The sequence below is a fragment of the Coregonus clupeaformis genome, chromosome 34 (assembly GCF_020615455.1).
Source record: "Coregonus clupeaformis isolate EN_2021a chromosome 34, ASM2061545v1, whole genome shotgun sequence".
Lineage (NCBI taxonomy): Eukaryota > Metazoa > Chordata > Actinopteri > Salmoniformes > Salmonidae > Coregonus > Coregonus clupeaformis.
This window is the reverse complement of record NC_059225.1, coordinates 22,473,855-22,498,105: the sequence shown is the minus strand read 5'-3', so window position 1 is coordinate 22,498,105 and position 24,251 is coordinate 22,473,855. Positions and strand designations below refer to the sequence as shown.

The following is a 24,251-nucleotide window of genomic DNA, read 5'->3' as shown; positions in this document are numbered from 1 at the left end:
GTTTACACAGCACAGTATATGTTCTGTAGCTACTATTGCACTAAATGGTAACACTTGAATACGTTATGCAAATATGCAACTTGTTTGTTGAAATGTTAATAAATGGGAGCTTCCTCAAGCAGCCATCTCTTTCCCGACAATCCCATCTGTGCACGAACCCTTACATATGGTAATTAAACATTAAAACACCTGCGGCTTATAGTCCAGTGCGGCTTATATACTGTATGTACACATCATTCAATTTAGCTGCTGCGGCTTATACTCCGGTGCGCCTTATAGTGCGGAAAATACGGTAATTGTGTGATGCGGGGATGCAGGATTGTGTTCCAAGTAAAACTACAAGTGTGCTTGCTGTAGTTCCTCAACGGCTAGGAGAGCTTAAAAAAGCACCTTATAGTTGAAGGCTCTTCTTTGAGTCATAAAAGTGCATTGAAATTGCTTAGGAAGTGTGCACACTTTGGAGAGGTGTGTGACCACTTGGAGACACCAGTTAGACCTCTCACTCAAACCCTTGTCATTTCTTTGGTCTTATGTTGCACCTACAACACATTTTCCAGGAATATTCTTATCATGCTACTGAATGTTTCCAGAGTATTTTCTGATTTCGTTATCAACAAACGCAGCAAAAAGTATAATAAATGTAAAATGGACATCAAAATCAACAGTCTAATGTTTGGATTCAGTCTTCAACTGTTGTGCACTCACTTTTGGTCTAATAATGTTCCCATCATCTGCAAACTATTCCCTTTCAATTGTTACCACATTATGTATATGGTTTTTGATATTTCTTCTGTAAGAAACATTTCAATTTAGCCCTATCAATAAAGGCCTATTCCCATAAGTGTAAAGGGTTAATGGTTATTACATTCCATATCCCTGTTTTGACCTATGACTAAAAGTACAGATACAGTTTAAGATCGCTTTGACGACTGAAATTATGCTTTATGTTAATTTAGGTAGGCTTTTCTAGAGCCACTGGTTTTCATAAATCAATACATTTCCCCTGACATTATTCACTACTCAGTATTTATAGAAATTGACATTTTGTGGAAATGAATTCCCTTGACTAAATATTTTAACTCGAGAGTTTTCTCTTGGGTCATGCATGAAATATCTGTAATACATGCATGATATGTGTAATACATGATTGCATTCTTTGATTAGAATTGTATTATAGCCTGAATAAACCGTATTAAAGATACAGTGGGGGAAAAAGGTATTTAGTCAGCCACCAATTGTGCAAGTTCTCCCACTTAAAAAGATGAGAGAGGCCTGTAATTTTCATCATAGGTACACGTCAACTATGACAGACAAATTGAGAAAAAAAAATCCAGAAAATCACATTGTAGGATTTTTAATGAATTTATTTGCAAATTATGGTGCAAAATAAGTATTTGGTCACCTACAAACAAGCAAGATTTCTGGCTCTCACAGACCTGTAACTTCTTCTTTAAGAGGCTCCTCTGTCCTCCACTCGTTACCTGTATTAATGGCACCTGTTTGAACTTGTTATCAGTATAAAAGACACCTGTCCACAACCTCAAACAGTCACACTCCAAACTCCACTATGGCCAAGACCAAAGAGCTGTCAAAGGACACCAGAAACAAAATTGTAGACCTGCACCAGGCTGGGAAGACTGAATCTGCAATAGGTAAGCAGCTTGGTTTGAAGAAATCAACTGTGGGAGCAATTATTAGGAAATGGAAGACATACAAGACCACTGATAATCTCCCTCGATCTGGGGCTCCACGCAAGATCTCACCCCGTGGGGGTCAAAATGATCACAAGAACGGTGAGCAAAAATCCCAGAACCACACGGGGGGACCTAGTGAATGACCTGCAGAGAGCTGGGACCAAAGTAACAAAGCCTACCATCAGTAACACACTACGCCGCCAGGGACTCAAATCCTGCAGTGCCAGACGTGTCCCCCTGCTTAAGCCAGTACATGTCCAGGCCCGTCTGAAGTTTGCTAGAGTGCATTTGGATGATCCAGAAGAGGATTGGGAGAATGTCATATGGTCAGATGAAACCAAAACAGAACTTTTTGGTAAAAACTCAACTCGTCGTGTTTGGAGGACAAAGAATGCTGAGTTGCATCCAAAGAACACCATACCTACTGTGAAGCATGGGGGTAGAAACATCATGCTTTGGGGCTGTTTTACACGGACCAGGACGACTGATCCGTGTAAAGGAAAGAATGAATGGGGCCATGTATCGTGAGATTTTGAGTGAAAACCTCCTTCCATCAGCAAGGGCATTGAAGATGAAACGTGGCTGGGTCTTTCAGCATGACAATGATCCCAAACACACCGCCGGGGCAACGAAGGAGTGGCTTCGTAAGAAGCATTTCAAGGTCCTGGAGTGGCCTAGCCAGTCTCCAGATCTCAACCCCATAGAAAATCTTTGGAGGGAGTTGAAAGTCCGTGTTGCCCAGCGACAGTCCCAAAACATCACTGCTCTAGAGGAGATCTGCATGGAGGAATGGGCCAAAATACCAGCAACCGTGTGTGAAAACCTTGTGAAGACTTACAGAAAACGTTTGACCTGTGTCATTGCAACAAAGGTTATATAACAAAGTATTGAGAAACTTTTGTTATTGACCAAATACTTATTTTCCACCATAATTTGCAAATAAATTCATTAAAAATCCTACAATGTGATTTTCTGGAATTTTTTTCCTCATTTTGTCTGTCATAGTTGACGTGTACCTATGATGAAAATTACAGGCCTCTCTCATCTTTTTAAGTGGGAGAACTTGCACAATTGGTGGCTGACTAAATACTTTTTTCCCCCCACTGTATCTATTATTATGGGTGTTTTCATCTGTTGAATCGAAAATATCAGAGTGATATGAAATAAAAATGACTGAGGACTGAAGAAAATGTGCTACACATTTCAAGAATGTTGTATATCTTGGCCAGAGGTGGACAGTAGAAGCACACCTGAGCCAGCACCAGCCTCTCCCAATTAACCATTTTGACTTCACACACAGGCATTATAACCTCTGAACCAACGAGGATACGATTATTCTCCACATTTTTCACTTTTCTATCATGGTTTTCATTTCCTGAAACTCTAAATAACAAAGTCTGGATGAGACCATGGAACATCACATGTTTTTGGTTTACACAGGAAATCAGATGCAGTTGTGGGGAGGGCACAGATTTAGGAAAAATAGGTACTTTCATAATTTTTATGGGTCGTAGGAGTTTACAGCCTTTCTATATATTGATACTCTGGCCAGTGGTGTTGAGTATAAATCATACTGCTATCAGGCTGTCAGTATGGAGGGGAGAGGAGAGAGGGGAGAGGGGAGAGAGGAGAGAGGGGGGAAGAGGGAATAGGTGAGAGGGAAGAGAAGAGGGGATAGGAGAGAGGGAAGAGGGGAGGGAGGGAGGGAAAGGAGGAAAGGGAAGAGGAGAGGGAAGAGCGGAGAGGTGAGAGCGGGAAGAGGGAAGGGTGGAGAGGGATGAGGAGAGAGGAGAGAGGAGAGAGGGAAGAGGAGAGGGAAGAGGAAAGAGGGAAGAGGGGAGAGTAGAGAGGGGAGAAGGAAGAGGGAAGAGGGAAGAGGAGAGAGGGAAGCGTAGAGAGGGAAGAGGAGAGAGGGAAGAGGAGAGAGAAGAGGGGATAGGAGAGAGGGAAGAGGGGAGGGAGGGAAAGGAGGAGAGGGAAGAGGAGAGAGGAGAGGAGAGGGAAGAGCGGAGAGGTGAGAGCGGAGAGGTGAGAGCGGGAAGAGGGGAGAGGGGAGAGGGGAAAGAGGGAAGGGCGGAGAGGAGTGAGGAGAGAGGGAAGAGGAAAGAGGAGAGAGTAGAGAGGGGAGAGGGGAGAGGGGAGAGGGAAGAGGAGAGAGGAGAGAGGGAAGAGTAGAGAGGGAAGATGAGAGAGGGAAGAGGAGAGAGGAGAGAGGGAAGAGGGAAGGGCGGAGAGGAGAGAGGGAAGAGGGAAGGGCAGAGAGGAGAGAGGGAAGAGGGAACAGGAGGGAGGGAAGAGAGGAGAGGGGAAGAGAGGAGGGAGGGAAGAGAGGAGAGGGGAAGAGGGGAGAGGGGAGAGGGGAGAGAGAAGAGGAGAGAGGGTAGAGGGGAGAGAGAAGAGGGAAGAGGAGAGAGGGGAGAGAGAAGAGGGAAGAGGAGAGAGGGGAGAGAGAAGAGGGAAGAGGGGAGAGAGGAGAGAGGGGGGAGAGAGGAGGGAAGAGGTGAGAGGGAAGAGAAGAGGGGATAGGAGAGAGGGAAGAGGGGAGGGAAGAGGGGAGGGAGGGAAAGGAGGAGAGGGAAGAGGAGAGAGGAGAGGAGAGGGAAGAGCGGAGAGGTGAGAGCGGGAAGAGGGAAGAGGGGAGAGGGAAGAGGGGAAAGAGGGAAGAGCAGAGAGGTGAGAGCGGGAAGAGGGAAGAGGGGAGAGGGAAGAGGGGAAAGAGGGAAGGGCGGAGAGGGGTGAGAGGAGAGAGGGGAGAGGGAAGAGGGAAGAGGAGAGAGGGAAGAGGAAAGAGGGAAGAGGAGAGAGTAGAGAGTAGAGAGTAGAGAGGGGAGAGGGGAGAGGGGAGAGGGGAGAGGGGAGAGGGAGAGGGAAGAGGAGAGAGGGAAGAGGAGAGAGGGAAGAGGAGAGAGGGAAGAGGGAAGAGGAGAGAGGGAAGAGGGAAGGGCGGAGAGGAGAGAGGGAAGAGGGAAGGGCGGAGAGGAGAGAGGAGAGAGGGGAGAGGGAACAGGAGGGAGGGAAGAGAGGGAAGAGGAGGGAGGGAAGAGAGGGAAGAGGGGAGAGGGGAAGAGGGGAGAGAGAAGAGGAGAGAGGGGAGAGGGGAGAGAGAAGAGGAGAGAGGGGAGAGAGAAGAGGAGAGAGAGGAGAGAGGGGAGAGAGGGGAGAGAGAAGAGGAGAGAGGGGAGAGAGAAGAGGAGAGAGGGGAGAGGGAAGAGGAGAGGGAAGAGGGAAGAGAGGGAAGAGGAGAGAGGGAAGAGGGAAGAGGGAAGAGAGGGAAGAGGGAAGAGATTCTGACATAACAGAGGCAAAGCCAGACTCCATAAGAATAGACCAGGTAGTTTGCACAGTTAAGATAGTGTTGGTAAAGTTTCATATCATCCTCAAATACTGACCAGAATGGGGATAAAAATAGTTCATCATGATTTCCAGTACGATCACGCCGCTAGGCCCCCTCCTCATCTTCCATTGGCTAATTTCATTTAAGAAACACGACCAGGCTGTTTTGAATGTACGTCCTCGTTACCTTCCTTATTAGAGACTAATTAAGCATCAGACAGAGACCATCTGTTTAGCACGCCACCATTTGTGTGTGTGTGTATGTGCATGTGTGTGCGTGGGGGGAAACAAGGCTTTTGTCACCTGGGGGTGAACTAGGCCATAACAGCAGTGGTAAATGTTAAGGGCTTGAGGGGTTTTTCCTCAATGCTTTTTACAAGCAAATATTGAGTCAATGGAACGGAATAACAGGCATCAGTTTGAACCTCAGGTTTTAAAATAAACAGCAGTGGTCGGTTAGACCTTAGGATCTAAAGTTGGGATAATGTTTTTGTTTCCTTGGCTTTGGGCTGTGAGAGAGAGAGAGAGGGAGAGAGAAGGAGGGAGAGGGAGAGAGGAGGGAGAGAGAGAGTGGAGGATGAGGAATGATCTGGGCTGAGTCATTCTCTCCATGGTAACATAGCTCTGTGATTTAGTTTCTCCCTGTGCGTCCCAAACTGTGCACCTGACTCCTTCTCCCTTCCTGAAAACACACCAAAAAATGTGTATTGTCAAGTGAATTTACTTTGTTTACACTGGTGAAATGATTAAGTGTTTCTCCTCCTCTATGACCGACTGGCATATCTTAGAAGAAAAACACATTTTGTCCAACTCAGAGATCATTCAACCTCTCCCCAGCCATCCATTAACATTTGTTGTTGTTAATAAAATGAATGTATCGACACATACACCGGATAGGTACAGTGAAATTAGTTGTTTTTAAGGGTCAGCCATAGTAATACGCCTCTGGAGCAAATTAGGGTTAGGTGCCTTGCTCAAGGGCACTTCAATAGAGTTTTCAACTTGTTGGCGCGGGTATTCGAACCAGAAACCTTTCGGTTACTGGCCCAACGCTCTAACCGCTAGGCTGGAAGCAGGGTCTGTAATGATACCAGGTGGCAGGCAGTGGGAGGGCAAGCTCTTGACTCAGGTCCAACTACTGAATTTACATCTCTGCGTGACACAATACACACACACACGTGTACACACACACACACACAGTGTTGGAAGGAGTTGAGTAAACGATTAGATGGAGATCTCAGTACTGTGTTTCCTTGTGCCTGTGATCTACGTTGACTGACCTGCAGTCACAACGTATTCCTGCCTAAAACAGTCCTACAAAACAAAATGATGGAGGCTGAACTGAACTTGAAGACAAGGGTGTTGTCCCAACAACAAGCCCCCAGGTCAAAAAGTAGTGCACTACATAGGGAATATGGTGCCATTTCAAATGCAACCCAAGTGCACTGTTTTCTTAGTTACAAAGGGAACTACAACAGGCAGGAAGCTAGTCCACAGTCAGTCTCCATCCACGGCATAAATCCAGTCAGACTTTATATTCTCCTTTAGGATAGAGACTAAATCTGGGTTAATAAGTACAGCTCTCCACAAGGACTAAGCTTGTTCCCATAAATAATTTCTGCTTTTCACCTTAAGGGTCTTTGATGTTGCTTTTCTTCAGTTGTATCCCAAATCGCATCCTTTTCCCTATATAGTGCAATACTTTTTACCAGAGCCCTATTGCACTGTATAGGGAATACGGTGCCATTTGGGACACACTTTTCAGTCCCTGGACAGGAAACTCTGGCTCCAAGAAGCTTTTTCTTTCCAACCAGAGAGTGAAGGAACGAGAGAACAAGGAGAGAGACACGAAACGCAGGAGGAGAAAAGAAGAAGAGACAGGAGAGAAACATAGCTCTTTTGTGATGCACGGAGGAGCTCTGTAATAATCCTAAACCTAAATAGAAACTTGAAGAACAAAACCGAAAAACAAGCACAGAATAATATATGCTAAGCCTTATTACGCTTGTCATTGTTCTGAGTTTGTGGTCTTCTATGGATTCTGGAGAGAGGGATGACATGAAGAGAGGGAGGAAAGGCAAGGACTGTAAGAGAGAAGGAAGAAAGGGCAGAGAGAGGAGGCACCAGGAGGAGAGGAGAGAGGGGGCTCTGGAGGAGAGGAGAGAGGAGGCACCAGGAGGAGAGGAGAGAGGGGGCACCAGGAGGAGAGGAGAGAGGAGGAACCAGGCCAAATGCAAATATTGTGAAATAAAAGGTGCTAGACCTCAACTGTGCCACTTCGCACCTTAAGCTTGTGTGTTGAATTAACACTTATCATAAACATTACATTCCTGTATAAAGGGCCTAAGCAACGACAGATGGTTGAGAGCATTAGGGAGATACAGTGCCTTGCAAAAGTATTCATCCCCCTTGGCGTTTTCCTATTTGTTGCATTACAACCTGTAATTTAAATGGATTGTTATTTGGATTTCATGTAATGGACATACACAAAATAGTCCAAATTGGTGAAGTGAAATGAAAAAAATAACGGAAAAGTGGTGCATGCATATGTATTCATCCCCTTTGCTATGAAGCCCCTAAATAAGATCTGGTGCAAACGATTACCTTCAGAAGTCACATAATTACTTAAATAAAGTCCACCTGTGTGCAATCTAAGAGTCACATGATCTGAGTATATATACACCTGTTCTGAAAGGCCCCAGAGTCTGCAACACTACATTTACATTTACATTTTAGTCATTTAGCAGACGCTCTTATCCAGAGCGACTTACTAAGCAAAGGGCACCACATTTACATTTACGTCATTTAGCAGACGCTCTTATCCAGAGCGACTTACAAATTGGTGCATTGACCTTATAGCCAGTGGGATAACCACTTTACAATATTATTATTAATTTTTTGCACACACAAGTTCTGTTTTTTTGTCTTATTTCTCGTTAGTTTCACAAGAAAAAATATTTTGCACTTCAAAGTGGTAGGCATGTTGTGTAAATCAAATGATACAAACCCCCCAAAAATCTAGGTTGTAAGGCAACAAAATAGGAAAAATGCCAAGGGGGGTGAATACTTTCGCAAGCCACTGTACCTGCCAAATCCTGGTTGCGTCCCAAATGGCACCCTATTCTGTATATACTGCACTACTTTTGATCAGATCCCCATGGGCACTAGTCAAAAGTAGTGCAGTATATAAGGAATAGGGTGCCATTTGGGACACACATATTGTTTTGTTTTGCCCCCTACCCGAGTTAGTATATTAATAGTGTTCAAACGAGCTAGGTGGGAATATGGTTAAATATTTAATATTTACTCATATTTTAATTACACTTTGCATAATCTAACAATTTAATCACAAACCGACACCCAGACAACATTGACGTGAGGGCTGTGCTGTACTCCATGGTTGGGCACCAAATGGCACCCTATTATCTACATAGCGCACTACTTTTGACCAGAGCTCTATGGGCCCTGGTCAAAAGCAGTAGACTATGAAGGGAATAGGGTGGCATTTGGGACACAACCCATGTATGCACAGTCTGATAGAGACATACTTTGAGATAGAGACATACATACTTTGTAGCTTAGCCTACAGTATATACAATCACTTTACAGAGTATACAGTGTCAATTCCACATATACAGTATACTGTATTAGTCCTCGATTGGCTATGCCATCAGAGTTCCAATAGCACTCACAGGGAGAACATGGACGGACATGAAAGGGCATATGGCACTTTCTTTGGTAACACTTTATTTGGATAGTCTGTAGAGCTACAGACTATGAGTAACATTTCAACTATCTACTAACCCTTACCCTAACCCTTATTTTAACCCTAACCGTAACGTTAGCAAGCAGTATCTATCCGGACTGTCCAAACAAAGTGTGACCCGTTTTTAGGACCTTTCCCTCCTTATCCATTTGACTAGGGAATGTAGAAACATTCCCTTTTCACATACAGCCCTGTATGTAGACACTGGTATGGTGATGGAGATAATAAATAGAACGTTAAAAAGTGGTGGAATTTTAATAGAGGATGCAAAGTGTGGAATCATGTATATTTGATCAACTTGACGAAACGATAACGTGCATTGCAGGCAGTTGCTCGGTTTTGCTCCATGCTAATGTTCTACTGGTCTGATGTATAATTCACTCCAATGCCCGTACCCTGAGACAGGCTCTTAACCTAGCAGGTTGACATGATGTGAACCTTGATACCAAGACAGATTCCTGGCTATGATACAAAGAGTCACTCACACATAAGAGACCTGCACTAAGACGGATTGGAAATGCAACGATGCTACCCGCACCTGGGACTACCTGCAGTTCTTTTGTCTCTCTCTCTTTCGGCATGGTAGTATCTATTATGGATGGTACACAGGTTAAACAGAGAAGAGATGGAGGGAGGAGAGTTGGGAGGGGGAGAGAGGGGTGAAGGGGGAAAGAGAGAGGTGAAGAGGAAAAGAGGTAAGAGAGGTGAAGAGGAAGAGAGAGAGGGGATAGAGAGAATCTTAGTGAGTGGGTGGTAGAGTGGGAGGTATGGCATGTTGCGTATCATAGCCCTTAGAGGGTAGACTGGGATGAGCTCAGTAGACTTCACAAACAGGCTGGAGGTTCGGAGCTGCTACAATTCATCTTACAATGTGGCAGGCTAGTAGAGACGCACACAGTGGCGCTAACACTGCTGTATTCAGACTGTGTGGGTGTGTGTGTGTGCGTGCCTGCATGTTTGAAGAGACAGGGAACTGTGCCATCCTGCATGCAGGGAGGAGGAGACATCGGTTTCATTTCGTTTGGGGACGTTTCAAAGTGTGCTGCCTGTCAGATGGAGATGAACTGAAGGACTTCCTGCCCTCCCAGTGAACACAACAGAACAGTGTTGGATCCACAATGAGCAGAAACAGAGCCAGCTACACTAACAGGCTGTGGTGTATTTTTTTTACATTTTAGTCATTTTTAGCAGACACTCTTATACAGAGCGACTTACATGAGCAATTAGGGTTAAGTGCCTTGCTTAAGGGCACAGACAGATTTTTCACCTAGTCGGCTCGGGGATTAGAACCAGCGACCTTTCGGTTACTGGCACAACGCTCTCACCCACTAAGCTACCTATAATAATAATAATAATAATAATAATAATAATAATATGCCATTTAGCAGACGCTTTTATCCAAAGCGACTTACAGTCATGCGTGCATACATTTTTTGTGTATGGGTGGTCCCGGGGATCGAACCCACTACCCTGGCGTTACAAGCGCCGTGCTCTACCAGCTGAGCTACAGAGGACCACGACTACCTGCTACCTATGTTGTTCTTCTGTGAACGCACCAAACTTAATCTAATTGGCTCCCATTTCTCTTCCATCAGACTCGCACAAGCGCACACATGCACAGGGTCGAGAATATGACATGACAGGTCAGATCTTGACATCCAAAATAGAAACAAGCATATTATTACATCTTCCATTTTACAAACTGACACCGTATTAACATTCAGCACCACTGACCTCACTAAACACAGAGGTAGTGTTTGCATAACTGTTAGCTTTAAAAACATGGACACATTACCGGTAGAGCATTTCAAGTGATAGGGAGTGGCAGCCGCACGGGTATCTGACCTTTAAAAGCCATTAAAAGGATACATAAAACTCCCTTGGCATATTGGGCCCTCACATGCTAGTGGGTCCCAAACTGTGTGTGTCTGCATAAGCAGAGCTTGACAACAAGGCCATGTGATGACATTCAGAAGCACGGTCTAGTCTGGTCTGTATGCTTGCATGGCACTGTGAGCTTGAGTGATGAGACAATCATGATGTACACTATATATAAAAAAGTATGTGGACACCCCTTCAGAATAGTGGATTCGGCTATTTCAGCCACACCCGGTGTATAAAATTGAGCACACAGCCATGTAATCTCCATAGACAAACATTGGCAGTAGAATGGCCTTTCCAACAAGTCAGGATTTCACCTTTCCAAAAAGTTAGTTCTCTACATTTCTGCCCTGCTAGAGCTGCCCCGGTCAACTGTAAGTGCTGTTATTGTGAAGTAGAAATGTCTAGGAGCAAGAACGGCTCAGCCGCGAAGTGGCTTAGGGCGTAAAAATCGTCTATCCTCGGTTGCAACACTCACTACCGAGTTCCAAACTGCCTCTGGAAGCAACGTCAGCACAAGAACTGTTCGTCGGGAGCTTCATGAAATGGGTTTCCATGGCCAAGCAGCCGCACACAAGCCTAAGATCACCATGCGCAATGCCAAGCATTGGCTGGAGTGGTGTAAAACTCGCCGCCATTGGACTCTGGAGCAGTGGAAACGCATTCTCTGGAGTGATGAATCTAGCAGTCCGACGGGCAAATCTGGGTTTGGCGAATGCCAGGAGAACGCTACCTGCCCCAATGCATAGTGCCAACTGTAAAGTTTGGTGGAGGAGGAATAATGGTCTGGGGCTGTTTTTCATGGTACGGCCTAGGCCTCTTAGTTCCAGTGAAGGGAAATATTAACGCTACAGCATACAATGACATTCTAGACAATTCTGTGCTTCCAACTACGTGGCAACAGTTTGGGGAAGGCCCTTTCCTGTTTCAGCATGACAATGTCCCTGTGCACAAAGAGAGGTCCATACGGAAATAGTTTGTCGAGATCGGTGTGGAAGAACTTGACTGGCCTGAACAGAGCCCTGACCTCAACCCCATCGAACACCTTCGGGATGAATTGGAACGCTGACTGAGTCAGGCCTAACCGCCCAACATCAGTGCCCGACCTCACTAACGCTCTTGTAGCTGAATGGAAGCAAGTCCCCACAGCAATGTTCCAAGATTTAGTGGAAAGCCTTCCCAGAAAAGTGGGCTGTTACAGCAGCAAAAGGGGGACAAACTCCATATTAATGCCCATGATTTTGGAATGAGATGTTCGACGAGCAGGTGTCCACATACTTTTGTTAATGTAGTGTATGTAGTCTGGAATAATATTTAATACAGATCCTCAACTTCCGACTAGAAATTGTGGGTGTACTACTCAGACTGCACTTTACTCAGTGACAGCATTAGTTATGTGGGCGAGCAATCTGATCACACCAAAAAGCGTAAAATGTTCAGCAACCTGACTTGACTCATGCAACACCCTGACATGACTCAACAGCAACCCACAGATCCATCTGGGGGTTTCAGGAACACCCTCTCCACTGTAGAGGTGACAAGAACAGACCTTAACAGTCTTTCAACGCCCTCTGATGGAGGAAATGTGCATCATACTCTTAAATCAACATGCGTATCAACATATACTGAACAAAAATAAACGCAATATGCAACAAATCAACGATTTTACTGAGTTACAGTTCATAAGGAAATCATTTAATTGAAATACATAAATTAGGCCCTAATCTATGGATTTCACATGACTGGGCAGGGGCGCAGTCATGGGTTGGTGAGGGAGGGCATAGCCCCTTCCAATGGGGAGCCAGGCCCACCCACAGGGGAGCCTGACCCAGCCAATCAGAATTAGTTTTCCTCTACAAAAGGGCTTTATTACAGACAGAAATACTCCAGTTTCAGTTTCATCAGCTGTCCGGGTGGCTGGCCTCAGACGATCCCGCAGGTGAAGAAGCCATTTGTGGAGGTCCTGGGCTGGCGTGGTTACACGCGGTCTGTGGTTGTGACGCCAATTGGATGTACTGCCAAATTCTCTAAAATAACGTTGGAGGCAGCTACTGGTAGATAAATGAACATTCAATTCTCTGGCAACAGCTCTGGTGGACATTCCTGCAGTCAGCATGTCAATTGCACACTCCCTTAAAACTTGAGACATCTGTGGCATTGTGTTGTGTGACAAAATTGTTGAGTGGCCTTTTATTGTCCCAGCACAAGTGCACCTGTGTAATGATCATGCTGTTTAATCAGCTTATTGATATGCCACACCTGTCAGGTGGATGGATTATCTTGGCAAAGGAGAAATGCTCACTAACAGGGATATAAACAAATTTGTGCACTAAATTTGAGAGAAATAAGCTTTTTGTGCAATGTAAAATTTCTGGGAACTTTTATTTCAGCTCATGAAACACGGGACCAACACTTTACATGTTGCGTTTATATTTTTGTTCAGTATACATATCACATATGTACTGTATATACACATGCATAAACATACACTTGTTTTTTATCTGAGACAACAACATACCAGACTTACCAGTTTGCTGCATGTTATTTTCAGGGTTTAGGCATTGTATGGAAGCACAATGCGTGTCCCCCAAATGGTACCCTATTTAGTGCACTACATTTAACCAGGGCCCATAGGGTTCTATTCAAAATCAGTGCATTATAAAAGGAAATAGGTTGCTATTTTGGGACATCCATTTTGACAAAATGTCCCATTTCAGGTGATAAAGAGGCGAAACAACTTCCTCAGATATACTTTAAGTGTTTATTTCACTAATATACTTTATATCACAAAGAGAGTCCTTAAAACACAGACTACTATCTCCCTGTATATAAACTGTACATAAAAGCAAGGCACTATACAATGTTGAATTAATATAGAAAGATCCTTCTCCTTTCCCTCTTTTTATTTCTGTAAATTCATGCCCGTAAAATATAACACTTCTCTTCAATCTGAGCACCTGACCGATGCAGGACATCATCATAGCAATAATAACAGATACATCAGAATGCACTAGATACAGGATTTCTTCAATAAAATGGCGACATGTACAGTCTCTGGGGAAAGGAGCACTATACTTAACATATGACAACCTCAACATGAATAGCAATACCATTTATTAAATTTCTTAGCTCACCAACTGAATACTCAAAAGGCTTTTTATTCCTATTATATATGTCAATATAAATATAAATTATTTTTGGAAAGACAAACACACAAAAGAACAGCTTACAGGAAAGAGTCTGGTTGGAGTGTCGAACAGAGTGGTTTTCCTGCTTCCAGAAGAACTGACAGACCCTGTATGGTTGATACTGGTCACACACACACACAAACTGTGTGGATTTAAGAAGCCGGGTGCTGACACATTACATAATCATCCGCTCAAGAGTTCATTCACTCACACCTCTGAACTATCTCCATTTATAATTACAATAACAAACCAAAAATGGGAACCAGAAATAAAAAGTAAAGAAGAAAACACTACAAGAGGCTTGCACACCTCTGCTGATCCTTCACTCCCTCCACCACTGCATCTCTCCTCCTTCCTCCCTATATCCCTCCATCGTGGGGAGGGGTACTCGGAAGAGCCTGTTTCCGAGCCCTCTCCTGTCCAGAAGCGAAGGCGTTCTTGGTCAAACTAAAGAGTTCTCAGTGGCGGGTCCTCGTTCCAATCGGACCACGATGCACCTCAGTGACCGACCGTCGCTGACTGATGATGTCTTCCGGTGGTCAAGCGTTCTGTCCAACGTACTAAAACAATCCTTTGGCTTTCTTCACGTTCACCTGCTTCCAGCCTGGCAACACCTCGTACTCATCCCTTGACATCTCCAGCCCTTTCTGCGAACATTGTTAGCACACAATAAACACCAAATCTACCAACCGCTATAACAACTCCTGTGTGTGATCACTTCAATGTGTGAGCTGCAAAAACAAATCCATCATTCATAGGTCACAACACGGTCAGTGGTCCAGTTCATCACTCCAGTAGCATACTGTATTGAAAATCCACACAGCTATTATTTTGCGAGTGGAAATCGACCAAACCATGCAAGAGAGGTTCAGAGTGAGATAGTGTTGAACCACACAGTGAGGAGGGAGGTGAGACAGAAAGCAACACACACAGGATTATGGGTGATCTAGTTCATCAAAGTGAGGATGCTGTGTACGTGTCTGGGGCAGCTGTGCTCTCAATTGAAAGAACTCACCTTCCCATAAGCCCCTACACCCTGGAAGGTGAAGTGAAGAGTTAAACACATGAATCACAGAGAGAAAGAGGACAGAGGGGGATGAATGGATGGAGGGTACATTTATATAAACACAGACAAAAAGTTAAAGACTGAAGGATACTTTTTTAGAGCGAAGGTCTGTTTTAGATTAGTTTCCGTTGACTACCAATGTACAATGTTCCATTGTGATCCCTTGTCACCCACCCACACACACACACACACACACACACACTGGAGAGGCTCATTATTGTCCGCAAACAGCACAGAACCACAGACTATGGACATATAATATTGTGGAGCCAAGGCAAACCTAGAGAGAAAGTCATCATAATTCTCCAGAGAGCTGATGGTACCGAAGGTGTGGGTGTGACCTCACCTCAAAGTCATCATTGTCTAGGTAGATCTCCAGGCGTAGGGGGTCCACTCCCTCGGGTAGGGGCCGTGCAAGCAGGTCTGCCAGGGGGTAAGTGGTCTTACACAGCCGTGCCAACACGTCCTCTACCAGGATGATTTGGTGACACACCTCCGCCTCCTGGGACACACAGGGATATGAATAGAACGTCATGGTCAGTACACACACTTCCCAAATCTATCCCATTGGGGATGGCAGTAGCCTCTCGGCAGGCCAGTATCCCGAGGGTTGCCGGTTCGAAACCTAGGGCAGACCAGGGGACAATCTGTCTGGAATAAACAGTCAACAGGAGGAGTTGGCGTCAATGTAGAATCTAGTTCTAATGGCCATTGAGGTTTATTTAAGGTGGGAGTAATAGGTATGGGATAGGTGACCTACCCTTTCAGTGATCTCAGCGATGTCCTCTCTGTGTTCCCAGCAGGGGAACATGTTAGTGAAGGTTAGAGGTTCAAGTCCCGCATGGATCAGATATGACTTGGGAGGCTTCTTTTCATTCTTCTCTGTGGGGGGGAGAAGGAGCAAACAATGTAATGGTTAGTATCAGACAAACAATATACCTAGAACCTCTAAGCCAACAGTAACACTATCTTATAAGGGCTTATTTGGCTTTCTTTTGGCATTTTGTCCAACTTTTTCCATTTTGTTTGAAAAAAACATGTCCATAAAGCAGTGCATCTAACTACCACCTGACAGCTGTAGTGCCCTATACCTGTGCAGTACTGCAGCACCGTCTCCATGGCACACTTCCTGTCTGCGTCCCAGCGGATACGAGCAGAGCCGGGGCTCTCGCCATCCTGGGGCCACCAGCCCTGCCACAGGTACACCTCGTGGTGGTTGTCTACCAGGAACAGGCCTTCATGAAGAGGAAGTGATGTCAAAACAGGGCTACAGGAACAGGAAGTGATGCCATGATATACACATACGGACTGAGAGTTCAAATCTATGTGGATTGTAGTAGTGCAGTCTCTAGTCATGTTGCAAGATGTATTACACCGTACAGTACCTGGTTGTGAGGCACTGTAGAGGTCCTCCTGTAGAAAGGGCAGTGAGTTGACCGCCTCTGTTACTCTGGCTGGGTAGAAGAACTCCACGGCAACAAACTCTCCAGACGTGCTGCTCAGCTGGTAGAGACGAGGGGTGAAGTTGAACTTCCCTGGATCTGGGGGTCAAAGGTAATCAAATCACAACACTACACCAATCTAGTAATTCTATTTCTATGAGAGAATACAGAACAATCAAAGTATTACAGTCTACTATCAAACGATTACACTACAATTACTCCATTGGAATTCAACATCAAAGACAAATTTACTCATAAATCCATCTGTACAACTCAGAATTAAGTCATAGTCTTTCCTGTGTGCGCGCGCAAGTCCCACTAACCTTGTATCATGCAGTCGTAGGCCTTCCTATCTCTCCTCCCCAGAGCCTCCCAGAATCCCGTAGGCTCCGCCCCCTCGTCACACTCATGGATGGTCACCTTACTGCTGCTGTGGAGCCCCGCCTCCAACGGACACCTGCACACACACAGGCACATGGAACACTGCTATCATACTGTTATGAACACTTATGACACCATTATGAACACTGACTCATACAGAACATTGTTAAAGTAACGAGCTTGCCTTAAACTTACTCAAATTGATCAGAGATAATACAATTTCTATACACTTCAAACATTCCTGATCAATAATATCTGCCCTTATATTGAGACCTTTAACATCTCACAGTGGCATGGGATGCCTTGACCCATAACCCTAAAATCAACTGGACAGCAAAATGTCTAGGACATAAACATGTCTTCTTATGCCGGCTGCATCTAGATATGCATCTAGTTACGGATGTGTCGTCGCTCACTGCTCTTTGATCTTGTTGGCGGTGGTGCTCCCCACGTCGCGGGTATGGTGCTGAGCCTTGCAGCCGTGCCACAAGTACATGGTTGCCTTGGAGACGCTGAGCAGTACCATAGAGGTCCGGGAGCGCAGGCTGCTGCAGTGACACGCTACCTCCAGCAGGTGGCCCTCCACAGGGACCTCACCACGCACACAGTACAACCGCCAGTCATCTGATGGGGCGAGAGGGGTTAGAGGTCAGACAGATAACAGCAGGAAACAAATGGGACATAAATCATGCATTTGGAGAAAAACATGTTTTTCATGTGTTCCATTGGTGTTCCACACCCTACATACTCTTTCAAACATGTCATCGCTCACACACACACACAGAGAGAGACAGAAAGAGAAAGAAGACAGTTAGATGATGGCAGGAGAAAGGAGGATAGTATTGATGAGAAGGTAGGGAAGGTGAGAAAGTGGATGGTAAAGATGTACCATCTTAATTTGACCGTGCTTCTCACAGCAGGGCAATAACAGAAAATGTTAATTATGTGGATTATATTGAATGGACATTTTTGTTGGGGTTGACATTTCGTTAGGGCAAATCAAGTCAGAGATTTTTAAGTGGAAATTACAAACTTTAGAAGGCTTTTTAAACCAATTAGCATTTCCAGCTGCGCAGGAAAATTCTGTGACAACAGAGTAATCAAATGAAGACAGCAGATCTGTAGGTAATAGGTATGGACTGTACTCTGAGAGTTCTCCTCCTCCTCTTCTCTCTTCCCTGCATGGATCACCATCCCTCCATTAAAGCACTGCAGGAAACATGGAGGCTCCTTCCCCTGCTGCACCTGGACCTGTAGGAGCAGAGGAGAGAGTGGTTACACGGACACACGGACACAGACGCACACACAGACGCACAGTACCTGTGCTCCTCTCTCCTCGTCCAGTTCTACAGTCATCAGGGCGGACGTTCCCTTCTCGTTGACGGTAGAATTCCGCCCCTGCCAGAAGAAATAGGAACACTTCTCCTTCCCAGCTCCTGCACTCCTCACCGCGTCCGGATTATGTCTCTTCCCAACTAGGGTCAACAGACAGACACGGATTCACAAACTCCAAGGAGCAACTTTTCATATCATGAATACACACTAGGGAGACCTATAAACAGATATGTGACATATCTGTCAAACCAACAAATGAAAAAAGTCAAAACAAAGCAGGGCGTTTTGCAGTACATCCTGTCTGTCTGCCTGTATCGGTGTACGTAGGCCTCCTGTAGCTCAGTTGGTAGAGCATGGCGCTTGCAACGCCAGGGTTGTGGGTTCGATTCCCACGGGGGGACAGTATGAAAAATGTATGCACTCACTAACTAAGTCGCTCTGGATAAGAGCGTCTACTAAATGATTGAAATGTTTAAAATGTTTACCATGTAAGGAAAGATAATACCCTATATTGCTGTAATCAGCTATCCTCTTCTGCAGCCCATCCATTGACTCTCTGTGCAGAACAAAACTAGCCGCACTGATGTTAACCCCTAGAACTCATCCCAGCCATTTGCCAGCGCCCCTCTCCCCTTCTCTCCCACTAGTAGTGATATGAATGATTGTTTGTTTGAAGTCTGAAAGAACACAGATTCCTACAGCGAGCGAGGCTTTGGAACAGCAGTCAGTGTCTATGAGTTTAGGTAATGGTTAATTATTACCCTAACATAGCGAGGTAGAAAGGGGGAGAGAGGAGGGAGAGGGGAAGAAGGGTGACGGGGCTTTACATGGAGAAGAAGGGTGTTTAAATCGAGGACATAACTCTGTTAAATAACGTAAAATCCCTACTTTAAACACCTGCACTGCTTTAGGTGTGTCATCAGAGAGGGAATAAGCAAGATAGAAAGTGATAGTAGCAAAAGAGAGCGAGAGAGACAGAGAGAGAGCGTGCTCTGTGATGTCGTTGAGAAGTCGGCAACGGTGGATCGAAACTAACCTGCGGTGCTCACCATGTACTTCCATTTCACCACGTAAGTGTCTCCCTCATGGAACTGTCCGATGCTCTGCTTGGGCAGCCGGCTGTAGGATAGACGATATACTTTATTGTCAATTGTCACAGACACTGAAATGTGTATTTGTCCTTTATTACAACCCCACCACGACCCACACGTAGTATGAATCCCAAATGGCACCGTATTCCTTATACAGCCCCTTTAGGCCCTGGTCAAAAGTAGTGCACTATGTAGGGAACAGGGTGCCATTTGCTACACAGCCACGCACACCCACCTGTAATCGAACTCCAGGATGTGCCATACGTCCACAGCGGTGGTACTGATCTCAAAGTGCCTGTGGTCGTCCCCCGCCACAGGGCCGTAGCCCCGGCCCACGTCCACCCCATCCAACACCGTGCGCACCGGGGTCTGGAGTAACGGCAGCATCAGGGACGCGTCGTAGGACCGCGTCGTATTCTGTTCCGAGCTCTGCTGCTCCTGGGAGGGAGGGGAAAGCCACAAAATGGGTCAAGGAAGAGACCGGGAGGTTGAGATGCGTGTAGTGTTGGTGAGGGAGTAGAGGACGAGATGGGGAATGGGTTGTTGGAACAGAGGGAGGTATTGTTCCCTGTTGTCTAATAGTGTATAATTTGGCCAGTCTTATAAGGAATTCTTGAGAAGCTACAGGATAAACACTGAATAGGAACAAAACTATTAAAAACTATTTGGAGCTGTACCTTGTTGTGTTCGTTGAGGTGCTCGTGGACGTTCTTGGTTGTGCCTTTCTTCTTGGAGTCTGTCCAGTCCAGGAATTTCTCCTTGAACAGGGTTGTCTCATTGTGTTGCGTCAACCTCCCAAATACAGCCCAGTCTGGACGGCCCTGGCCTTTCCTGCACCCCACAGAGGGAGAGAGGTAAGAGAGTTGGAAAGGGAGAAGTGGAGAGGACAGAGGCTGTTTGGAGCCGCCTTTATTTGATCAAACCTTTATTTTTCAAGGCAGGTCAGTTTAGAATAAATTATTATTTGCAATGACCACCTGGCAAGTGTGTTATTAAAGAAGCCTACCAACTGTCCATGGGCATAGAGGCAGACAGGTTGTTTAGTGCAGAGTGGAGCGACGACACTCCTGCCCATGTATAGCTTGTGTTCTGCTGAGCCTGGCCTTAGAGTTGTTTACACATACTGTAGTGGAATACTTGGCTCTCCATAGTAGGGAGATACATGGTGTTATGGAAATGGACAACCTGTGCTAACCTGAGTGGTTTTAATACGGATGCTTTGAAGTTACCTTGCAACTCAAATAAAATCATAACCCTCACAGGGATGTGGAATCGCACAATCAACCATACATGTGTTACGTTCTAGTACGTGCAACCTACATTTCAAGATTTATTGTCAACACTGTGTATGTGAATTGGATGAATGGGACGGTGCTAAAAGAGAAGGCGAGCTCACGGTATGGTTTGGCTTACTTTGTTGTGTGTGAGAGAGATTGAGACAGACTGTGTGAGCCACCCAGTACCTGGGTATGCGTGAGTTGCACTCTCCTGGGTCCAGGGGGTTGACGTCACAGCAGGTGTAGTCGAAGGTTCCGTTCCACAGGTGTTTAGCTAGCTGGAAGGCTACTTTCCTTTGGACCAGAGTCACCTCCTTACCGTGCCAGACGTACACCTCACTGCCAAAGTCAAACACCAACACCTGCAGGCCAGGGATCACAGAGAGGGGGCAGTCAGCACCAGTAGAATGTACCTGTCAGTGTCTAAATCTTGATTTAGGAGATACAGCAGTCTGATCAACCAGGTTTATCTTTCCATTTCCGTTTTAACTTGATTGGAATCCAGTCAGAATGAAAATCTAAATCCTCACACCAAACAATGTCAGTATTAGTGATGTCTAACCTGTTTGGGGCTGAGCATGGTGCATCGGGGAACCTTCCCCCAGAAGTCGTCATCGGGGACCAGTTTGTCATCCACTAGGCGGTAGATGCAGTTGGTTTCTACGATGGCGCTCTCATACAGCTCATCCTCGTCTGGTGTCCCCGCGGCTACAGGAAGGAAACACGAAGTGTTAAAAAAACTGATAATGCATACAAGGAATAACTGGGAATCATTTCTGGGTAACATTTCAGTTGAAGGAAACCATAACACATTTCATAAATCATTCAAAACATAACACATTCAAATAACCCATAACTGTTACCTACATAGCCATGAATGTATCAAGCCAAGAGAGAGGACCCCAAAACATGACTGATTGAAATATGTTTGCCAAACTAAGACAGTTTGCCTTCCACTGGTAGCTGGTACTGGTAGGTAAAATGGTAATTACAAAGTTATAACCTATTAACTACTTAGCCTTACACTGGTAGCTGGCCTGTCCGCCCAAAATCTTCCAAAACTCCTTGGCAGCGTAGCTGTGTGTGTTGATCCCCTCCTCGATCAGCTCTACGTAGTTGGCACGGCAACCCAGATCTCTCTTTGTCTGAATGAACTGGGCCAACTCAGCAGCCTGAGAATGAAAGACAGAAAATAAGCATATGTTAATTCTAGGCCCAAATCAAGTGCAATCATAAGTAATTAATCGTTCTACAAAATTAATAGGTCAGGGGTTCTTGAAAGGGACAATCTATTTATTTCCAAATATTTGTCTTAATATTAACATTTGAAATATGTATTTTGATAGACCAAAGTATCAGCTATAACACTATGTAAAAGAACAACCTCGTAATTTTTTACTTTTTTTTTCTCCATAAAATGCAGCTAACTGGATTTGTCAACTCTGTCAGACACCATAAAAGGCATTTCATTTTTTAAATTGTTCAACAAGTGTTTAATGGCTTTATTGTTTAATTCTAACAAATTATTCAAATATGTAATACAAATCTCCAAACGTATTTTTGTTTTATAGATCTGTTAACCAGTGTCCTGCTCAAAACCACCTAAAGCGAGACCGATTCAAGACCAAGAACGGAGCAAATCGAGTCCGAGTCAAGACCGGGAGGGGGACAAGAGTCAAGACCAGAAAAATGCGAGTCCAATTCAAGACCATGATTGTAATTTTGTCAAATCACCACCACCATAAGAGTTCAAAATATCCAATATTTTTGTTTTCATATTTCAGAACATGTGGATTCTTTAGACATTCAGAATAGTGAAAAAGATGCATGCTGAGGGAAAATAGAGCCACTCTACAAATTATTACTAACCCAAACACAGTGGGGAACAATGGGCCTTCTACACCTTCAGAGAAGTGCTAAGGATTTATAAAATAATGATTATGATATTATTTTCAATGACGTTCTGATTTAATCTCTTTAGTTTTGTTGGAAAGGAATGGGTTAACACTGAAGAGAAAAAAAGATCCAATCAGGATTTTTCTTTGCTGTCTCTGGGGAGATAAATCTAGCTAGCTAAGTCAGCCATTGGCTAGGTCATCAGAAGCTAGATAAAGGCATCTGCCATTCAACTGTATTAGGGCAAAATGTTGTAGTGACAGTGGAATCAACAAATCACATTTTGACTTAATGAGTGGGACCTTTTTTACAAAAACGTATGGAAACTTCTGCCTTCTTGAAGGCCAACCGGTCACAGCGCAATAGCAAGCAGTAGATTTCCCACGGTCTAGCTAGCTGGCTTTTGTTATCGGCTAGTTTGCAGCGGCTGCAGCATGTGTTATCAAAGAGGATGTTGTTGCTAATTTGCTAGCTTTTCAAGAATAACTTTCAACAAGAAGTTAAGTTTCAAATGATCATCTAGTGAGTGAAACTGTGTTTTTCATTGCAGCGCGCTTGCTGTTAGCCATCTCTTTTCAATTAACTTGTGTGTGAAACATTGTTGCATTTAAATTGGAACTGACATTTTAGCAGCATGAAATCTTATTAGAAGCTGTTCATATACACCCCCAGAAAGAATATGACACTTGATATGGTCATTTTCATGTTTTCATAAATTCTTAGAACGTTTGTAAATTACGTATACTAAGGCAATTGTGAAAATTCTATAGCAATATAGAGTAGGAAAGCGGCCGTGCGTTTGGACAATTAATAGAAACTGCAGTAAATAAAACCAAATACAGACCGTTGGGCTATAGCCAATCAGAGCTACAGTAGACTTTTATACTAACAAGCCATTTGCCACACAGGCCTGCCATCATTCACTTTGAACTGGACTGGCAGTTGCAACAGCGCAACATTCTACCAAAAGCCAAAAAATACACCTGAATGGATTTCTGCAAATACAGTTCATTCGGATATATAATATTCAGACCCCTTCACTTTTTCCACAGTTACGTTACAGCCTTATTCTAAAATTGATTAAATAGTCCCCCCCCCCCCTCCCTCATCAATCTGCACACAATACCCCATAATGACAAAAAAAAAACAGGTTTAGATTTTTTTGCAAATGTATTAAAAATATAAAACAGAAATACCTTATTTACATAAGTATTCAGACCCTTTGGTATGAGACTCGAAATTGAGCTCAGGTACATCCTGTTTCCATTGATCATCCTTGAGATGTTTCTACAACTTGATTAAGTTTGGAACCACCAAGACTCTTCCTAGAGCTGGCCGCCCGGCCAAACTGAGCAATCAGGGGAGAAGGACCTTGGTCAGGGAGGTGACCAAGAACCTGATGGTTACTCTGACAGAGCTCCAGAGTTCCTCTGTGGAGATGGGAGAAACTTCCAGAAGGACAACCATCTCCACAGCACTCCACCAATCAGGCCTTTATGGTAGAGTGGCCAAACGGAAGCCATTCCTCAGTAAAAGGCACGACAGCACGCTTGGAGTTGGCCAAAAGGCACCTAAAAGACTCAGACCATGAGAAAGATTATCTGGTCTGATGAAACCAAGACTGAACACTTTGGCCTGAATGCCAAGCGTCACATCTGGAGGAAACCTGGCACCATCACTACGGTGAAGCATGGTGGTGGCAGCATCATGCTGTGGGGATGTTTTTCAGTGGCAGGGACTGGGAGACTAGTCAGGATCGAGGCAAAGATGAACGGAGCAAAGTACAGAGCGATCCTTGATGAAAACCTGCTCCAGAGCGCTCTGGACCTCGGACTGGGGCAAAGGTTCACCTTCCAACAGGACAACGACCCTAAGCACACAGCCAAGACAACGCAGGAATG

The 24,251-nt window shown here is 44.8% G+C and overlaps 1 protein-coding gene across 15 annotated transcripts in view; it reads right to left on the bottom strand.

The window, feature by feature from the left end:
• Positions 1-13,416: 13,416 nt before the first annotated feature.
• LOC121549955 (supervillin) overlaps positions 13,417-24,251 on the bottom strand; it is a 123,399-nt gene continuing 112,564 nt past the window's right edge. For 13 of the 15 annotated variants that reach the window (XM_045210529.1, XM_045210528.1, XM_045210517.1 and 10 more), the window contains 16 exons: positions 21,479-21,626; positions 21,017-21,162; positions 20,641-20,816; positions 19,855-20,008; positions 19,413-19,615; positions 19,123-19,205; positions 18,072-18,226; positions 17,897-18,002; positions 17,168-17,375; positions 16,694-16,827; positions 16,314-16,469; positions 16,020-16,163; positions 15,689-15,810; positions 15,275-15,430; positions 14,878-14,898; positions 13,417-14,509 (listed from right to left, as the gene is read on the bottom strand). In XM_045210529.1, coding sequence (XP_045066464.1) covers positions 14,423-14,509; positions 14,878-14,898; positions 15,275-15,430; positions 15,689-15,810; positions 16,020-16,163; positions 16,314-16,469; positions 16,694-16,827; positions 17,168-17,375; positions 17,897-18,002; positions 18,072-18,226; positions 19,123-19,205; positions 19,413-19,615; positions 19,855-20,008; positions 20,641-20,816; positions 21,017-21,162; positions 21,479-21,626 — 2,199 coding nt within the window. In that variant the 3' untranslated portion in view covers positions 13,417-14,422. Of the gene's footprint in view, positions 14,510-14,877; positions 14,899-15,274; positions 15,431-15,688; positions 15,811-16,019; positions 16,164-16,313; positions 16,470-16,693; positions 16,828-17,167; positions 17,376-17,896; positions 18,003-18,071; positions 18,227-19,122; positions 19,206-19,412; positions 19,616-19,854; positions 20,009-20,640; positions 20,817-21,016; positions 21,163-21,478; positions 21,627-24,251 lie in introns of those variants that run through there. The other 2 variants (XM_045210519.1, XM_041861976.2) reach the window with 2 other exon arrangements.